General features: G+C 39.2%; 1 protein-coding gene across 1 annotated transcript; it reads right to left on the reverse strand.

The window, feature by feature from the left end:
* Positions 1 to 364: 364 nt before the first annotated feature.
* On the reverse strand, positions 365 to 5,830 carry uimc1 (ubiquitin interaction motif containing 1; the record flags this gene model as incomplete). Its single annotated transcript, XM_034140203.1, is given in 6 exon segments — positions 365 to 991; positions 3,053 to 3,086; positions 4,452 to 4,500; positions 4,729 to 4,840; positions 4,931 to 5,012; positions 5,548 to 5,830. Coding segments are annotated over 6 exon segments (699 nt in total). The 3' UTR covers positions 365 to 810.
* Positions 5,831 to 7,109: the final 1,279 nt, after the last annotated feature.

Consider the following 7,109-nt stretch of genomic DNA (forward strand, 5'->3'; position numbering starts at 1 on the left):
ATGCCATCAATCAATCAATCAATCAGATGTGATTCATAGATCTGAAGTCAGGGTAACACATTATAATATTTGCATTAGCTTACTGTCAACTAAAATGCTAACATTAGCAAAAAAGCTAGCATGTGCTTTTGTGTCCGGTAAGCACGGTAAATATCCAATCAATGTCTGTCAATCATTTTTGGTGCAACATGCTAATTTGTAACATTTAATATTAGGTGGATTACAATTTAGTACCTTTACATGCTAACAACAGCATGCTAATATGTTGAATGTTGTGCTGCATTTTCCTGGCATAAACTTGAGTGTTTGACCTGCAGGTGGCACTGGAGAAAACTTCAGAAGATCATCAATAGTAGGATTCATCTTGTGGAGAACATTTACAAGTTTAATGGCAGTCCATCTAATCGTTGTTGAGATATTTTGACTAAAGTGGTGAAACAAAGAATACAATCAATTATTTAGTTTCATATTCAAAGTTGAAATCCAGTAAAATCATGTTTTTATGTATCTGATTGACACTCCAGGGGTTTAGACATGATGCTGTAGTCAATAATCATACTGTCAAGACAGCCACTCGTACAAAATAACTCAAAGGGAAATATTTCAATTCATAAAGAGGTAGTCTGAATCACCTTTAACATAACAAACTTATTTAGTGGCACAAAAAGAATCACAATCAGTCGTCCAAATGCTCAGTTTGTATTCAGTTACCTGCATAAATATGTAACATCAGGAAGTCGTAATGTCACGTCCAACCTGATGGGTTTTAAGTTAAGGCTCTGGTTTCCAGTTTTTTCAGTCAGGTCATCCTCATTTTCTTCTTTGGCGCGGCTTCTTGCCTCGATACTGTTTTTTGAAGTCGATAAGGCAGCCGGTGGCCTCTGAGATGGGAGTGAAGGATCTGATGGGAGAGTTACTGATCCTGAGCACTGAAACACTGTCACCCTCCTCCTCTTCATCATCATCATCATCCCGCAGGTCTATGACTTCTCTAAAAGAGAACAAACATACAACAAAACATCTCAAAGCGTGGTTTGGTGATATAAATATCTTTGGCTTGGTGTTTTCATCTTAGTAATCAACTTATTTTAGGGCTGTCCCGAATACCATTTTTCGGGCTCCGGATATTCGGTAGTAATCAGCAGCGAATATTCGAATATTCGAATATATATTTTGTGATTGGCACTTCATTTCGTTAGGAATGTCTCCCAAACAAGGTATCTACCACGACTGTTTAAATGTGTAAACGTGTGTCGGACTGCTAAGCCATTGACACAGTGCTAACTAAGTTGCTAGCATTTCCATATATCAACTCTAATATCAGCAGATGGCCTTACATACATGTATCTCATAGCAGGAGAATGTCTGCATTCACACACGAAATGCTCATAGACAGTATACTCAGGGTGATTTACCGTACGGTCAGTACATTATAGTTGGCGTTCCTGGCGTGTATGCTACCAAGCTACCGTTCATAGCGTGTATGCTACATAGCTAAACAACTAGGCTACCTCAAGCTAACTGTGTTGATTAGATAGATAGATTAGATAGATACAACTACTACTAACGAATCTAAAACAACTAAGTTTCTCTAATATTTTGTGATTTGCATTTGATTTCGTCCAGCCAGATCAGGAAACTCCTGGCTTATCTGGCGGACAACACACACACGGGATGACCACTCTGATGCCTCGTCCTAAAAAGCCCCGGCAGCCGCTTACAAAGCTGCGATAGGCAAGATACCGAAAACGCCTATAAGGGGAGGAATGGATGATATACAGTGTATATATGTATATTTATGTTCATTTTGTACATTTCTAAAAATAAAGTTTGATGGAAATACTTAGTAGGCCTATCCTTTCTTCCCTGAATTATTTGCTCCTGTTTGTTTGTTTGTTTGTAGCCTTTATTTAACCAGGTTAAAAAATCCCATTGAGATCAACGATCTCTTTTTCAAGGGAGACCTATAACATATCATTCATATATAGCAAACCATGATTTGATTTCTCATCAAACAGTAGTAGTTTATTACAGGTAAAAATAACTTACTCTTCTATAACAACAGTTGTAGGTACAGTTCGGTTAGTTAGCGTATGAAATATACGGCTGTACCGACGCCATTATAAGACTGATGTTCCGAGAGCGAGCCGAAAAAGCAGTTAGACATGGGCGGAGCCTCTCTGGTGGTTGACTAATCAGAACAGAGTGGCCGAGCTGACCAATCGGAGCACACTAGGCTCACAGGGAGGGGGGGGCAAGAGCTCCAACGAGCCGTTTAGTGGAGAGAGTGAATACTGCTGAATACACATGCTTGACAGAGATGCTGTATGCGAAACCAATGTGAGTTTGGAAAATTGCACAGTATAAATCTATTTTAGTATACCTCAACAATGTAATTATGATCAGTGGAAATGGCCATGACATGGGCCCTTTAAGTGTAATTTGGCTTGGCTTCCTATTTATGGACATGCTTTTATTTTGAAGGAGAGTTAGCGCAGTTGACAGGAAGTTGTTGTTGCTTTGGAAACAACGTGACGGAGATTAACTGAGAAAAGTAATATCTACATATAAAGACGGAGAAAGTAAACGATAACGTTTATGGTTAAGTGTTAGCACCCCCCGAAGAGGCACAAGCTCTTACGTTGATATTGGAGATTTCAATAAATTCAATTTGAAAAAAAAACGGGAAAAAAAAACGAAAAAACAAACAAAACGAATATCCGAATAACGAAATTGAAACCCGAATAGTACTCCAACGTACGAATATTCGGATATTCGGGTACAGCCCTAACTTATTTATATCAGTCAAATGTCACAGAGGTGCATTACATTTTGTTTTATTTGGCTCTAATGAACTTGTTTTTATTTTAAAAGGGCCTTAACTTTTTAGCATACAGAGCCACTCTGAGGTCACAAGGTAGAACATCTCTATATGTGAATCTGTGCAAAGGGATTAGTAATCCAAGCCCTCTTCATTCACAATACATACAAATGATAAGAAAAAGATGAATGTAACTTGATTCATAAACTGTTTTGAATAGGATGTCTTTACCTCTGTGGGAGTTTGGATCCAGACGGCACGGCCTCTGTGAAGAAACAACAAGAAGCCAGTGAAATAAGAAACAAATCAAATGTTTTACTGATGATTCTTTCCTTTTTGAGTTCTCGCTGTAGGTAATGATCGGATAGTTAAAAAAGAAGGTCATGGGATCAAAGTTTGATGTGTTAACCAGAATATTAAAGTTCTGAATCAGGACTCGCTATGGGTCATCAACGAGGGCTACGCCATCAACTTATTATAAACTGCTCAACACATTTTATTTTTTATTACTGTATTTTGTCTGATAACGCCTGGTAGACCACAAGTTGACGTCTTCACATCGTTTTTTTTTAAGATATTACACTTTCAACTGGATAAATTCGAGAGAGTAGCAAAATCCTCACATTTTACAGGGTAAAAACTCTAAAAGATGAATAATTTGACTATCAGAAGTGTGCAGATACCAGTGGCGAGCCGTGACTTTTATACCTAGGCCCTCTGACCCCCACCAATTCCCTCGAAAAAAGAACAAAAGAGTTATTACGTCACATCAAGCGTATACTTCAGCGGAATATCAAAACAACGGCCCAGGGTGCAAAACTCATCAATGACAGCGACCCTCTACCACACAAACAACAACCTGTGAAACCAATTTGTGTTCTTTGACATTGAAAATGATATTGCATTGTGTTTGTTACTTTCGTTGCAGTTGTATGTCTTAAGTGTAATTTGGCATGCTTTTATTTTGAAGGCGAGTTCACGCTGTTGACAGGAAGTTGTTGTTGCTATGGAAACAAGAAAAAGTTTCACAGCGGGCGGAACTTGTCATAAAGTCCGCGATAATAAAACCCACCCATTTAGAGGGAAGATATGATTGGTCAATTGTACTGTCATTTGACATTACTCTCTCGTTCAGTTACTATAGCGGCGGTCCCTCTGTGAATCGCAGAGAGGGCCAGACGAGCTTTCTTTCATGTAACCCTTCACATTCAACAGAGACTGAAACAGGCAGATTCGAAGGATTTATTTCTTTGGAAATGTTATTTTAAATACAATTAAATCAAGTTTTTTTTCGGTAAAACTAATGAAAAATATAACAAATAATATTAAAAAAATATATATTTAAAAAAAAAAATATATTTTTTAAATGTTTTTAAATATTATTTTTTAGAATATCTTAGGCCCTCACAGAGGGCCTAGAGGGCCCTGACGGCTCGCCACTGGCAGATACATTTTCTGTTGATAAATGTATAGTTAAAGCTCCAACTCAGTTCTTCTGGCTTCAGGTGAGTAAGGTTGTGTTTCTCTTACCTTTACTATGGAGCTAACAAACACTGTGGCCAAGTACTTTGAACAAGTGTCAGCATGACTGCAGCCTTTTTGTAACACTTAGAAATAATTTCAGACTCACCTGAATCTCTGCTCTCTGTTTTCTCCAGAGCCGACAGCAGATTTCCCTTCTGAAGGTCAGAAATATGACAACAAATATATATTATCAAAAAACTGGTCAGATCCAATACATGAAAAGTTTTAGTTGCATGTTATTGCATCTCAAACCATTGAAATGTAATCATATTGTGTGTGTGTGTGTGTGGTGTGTGTGTGTGTGTGGTGTGTGTGTGTGGTGTGTGTGTGTGTGTGTGTGTGTGTGTGTGTGTGTGTGTGTGTGTGTGTGTGTGTGCGCTTACGGCTGCATTGGATTGACGATTCAAGGATTGCCTCTGGATGCAGAGCTCTGTGTGTCGGCTGTAGTCTCTCAGGGGAACAGCTTTCTGACAGATGTAACATTTCTCTTGGATCCTGTGGAAAATAAAACCCAGTCAGAAAACAACAACGTGTCTGAAAACACTGAGCTGTCCCTGTAAATACACACAGGTCGTACCTACTTACTTGCCAGTGTTGGAGGGTTCGCCGGTCTCTGCAGAACTCGCCTCGGCTAACCTTGGTCTCTTCCTACGAGGCTTCAATGACACTATAGAGAGGAGAGGAAGGGGTTGTTTAAAGCATTAATAATCACATAATTTTAAACAAGACGTTAACAGTTACATGACGATAAAGAAGTTCTGGCATTAAAAAACCTGTTCCCTTTTCATCTAAAACTGCAGATTACATTGACTATAAATGTTACTGCACATCATAGACATACCAGAAAAACATTTAAACAGATGGGCTTGAAATAGAAGAGCAAGTCGATGTGATATTGTTGAAAATGTATGTCATGAATATCTAGCAATATTTAAAATGTGATAAACACAAGAAAAATGAATAACAAATCACAAAAACGTTCCTACTCAGCAGAAATGACTTTGCCTCCAGAACCTGTTTTTCCTTCCAACTAAAATATTAATGAAATATATTTTTGTGGGTGCTTCATCCCCTTGTCAGCCAGCTGTGAAGCCCTTTGAACTGCATTTACCTGTGTGAAAGTTGATATGAGGGCTTCAGAATATAATAAAAAAATGTTTGAAAGAGACCTCGTGTGTTAAACAGAATATAGTTTCTGTCACCTTGGAAACAGTCTTTTTCCGGCTTCCTCGCGCCCTCCTCTCCGTCGCAGTACGCAGCGTGCCTCTCGATCTGCGTCAGCGGGAAGGAGCTCTGACAGATGGGACAGTCCACTCTGTCTTCAGAGGGGGGGGGCGGCTGGTTCCAGTTCAGGAGACGACGACCTTTGAAGCACTCGATATTTGATCTCCTCCACATCTGGATCCAGCTCCTCTGTCCTCTTTTCATGCTGTCCTCCAACATCGCTGCTGCTAACAGGGACGTTCGTCTTTTTGTCCACTGGGGCTGAAAAAAGTCACATAAACTCATTTTAAGGATTATCTTCTTAAAGACATGTACCTTAAAAATCAGGAATCCTTTACTTGAAAGGTTACAGTGTTACATAGGGGTGTAACAGTTCACAGAATTCACGGTTCGGTATGTACCCTCGGTTTGGGGGTCACGGTTCGGTACAACAAGAAAAAGAAAGTCCCAAATGCATAATTCCAGGTTTGTTATTTATTTTTGAACAGTAGTGCAAGTTTCAGTATACAAATAAGGAACTTCATTTTGAATAATGAACTGTATTACACAGTGAAAAAAAAAAAAAAAACAGTACCACACACACTCAGATGGCCATATTATCTATAATGGCTGATGTTAAACAAAAAGGTTTCATCAAGCTGTAAAACTAAAAAGAATGTCTTGAAAATTACATAATAAATAATAAGAAAGTGTTTCCAGGGTGCATTGCCGTTGAAATATATATGCCAATAGCTTCCGTTATTTATTTTGGTCTCTCGCTTTCATGTCTATTGGCTTCTTAAAAACAGCGGGGATAAGCTGTTTAACTGCTGTTGTCTTTTGCCGGGCTCCGGTGATTGGCAAATCTGGGTGATGCCTTCTGATATGATTTAGCATGTTTGGCGTGTGTTACCATTAGCATACCGCACCGCTGTACAACGCCGGCACACCGTCCTCGTCCGATCCACCACTCGCACTCCATCGTTATTGTAGTCCACAGGGAACCCGAAATGTTCCCACACAGCTGATTTAAAAGAAGCAGGTGGGTCTTCTAGCTCCTGTGTGTTATAGTCTAGCACAGTAGTTCTCAAACTGGTGGGTCGCGACCCAAAAGTGGGTCGCGGACCCGTTTCAAGTGGGTCGCGGATGTGTGAGTGAAGAAAAAAAAGTTGGAAAAAAAAATTGAATTTTTTTTTTTTGTGTTTTAGAAAAAATGGCAAACTTTTATTTGAAGGACGCGATTTGTCTAACGGTGTGCATGCAGTAGGCGTTGGACTGGAAGTACCAGAGACCATAAATGGTTTTGAAAAACTTCTGTCACGTAGTGATCATCTTTCTCAATAAAACATCTCTGCTGATGTTTTTTCGAGTCTTCTGGCCAATCAGAATCAAGATTGTTGCCGGAAGTCCCCACGTCAGAATAACTTTGCGGTAGAACTATTCTTTATACATCCATGGGTACAACTTCAGTAAAAATGAACACGTAATGAAATTGACCCCCGGTTTGATGATTGACAGGTCACAGAACAATGGGAGCTATCTACCCTTACCCACAATTTAA

The sequence above is a fragment of the Trematomus bernacchii genome, unplaced genomic scaffold (genome assembly GCF_902827165.1).
Source record: "Trematomus bernacchii unplaced genomic scaffold, fTreBer1.1, whole genome shotgun sequence".
Classification (NCBI taxonomy): Eukaryota; Metazoa; Chordata; class Actinopteri; order Perciformes; family Nototheniidae; genus Trematomus; species Trematomus bernacchii.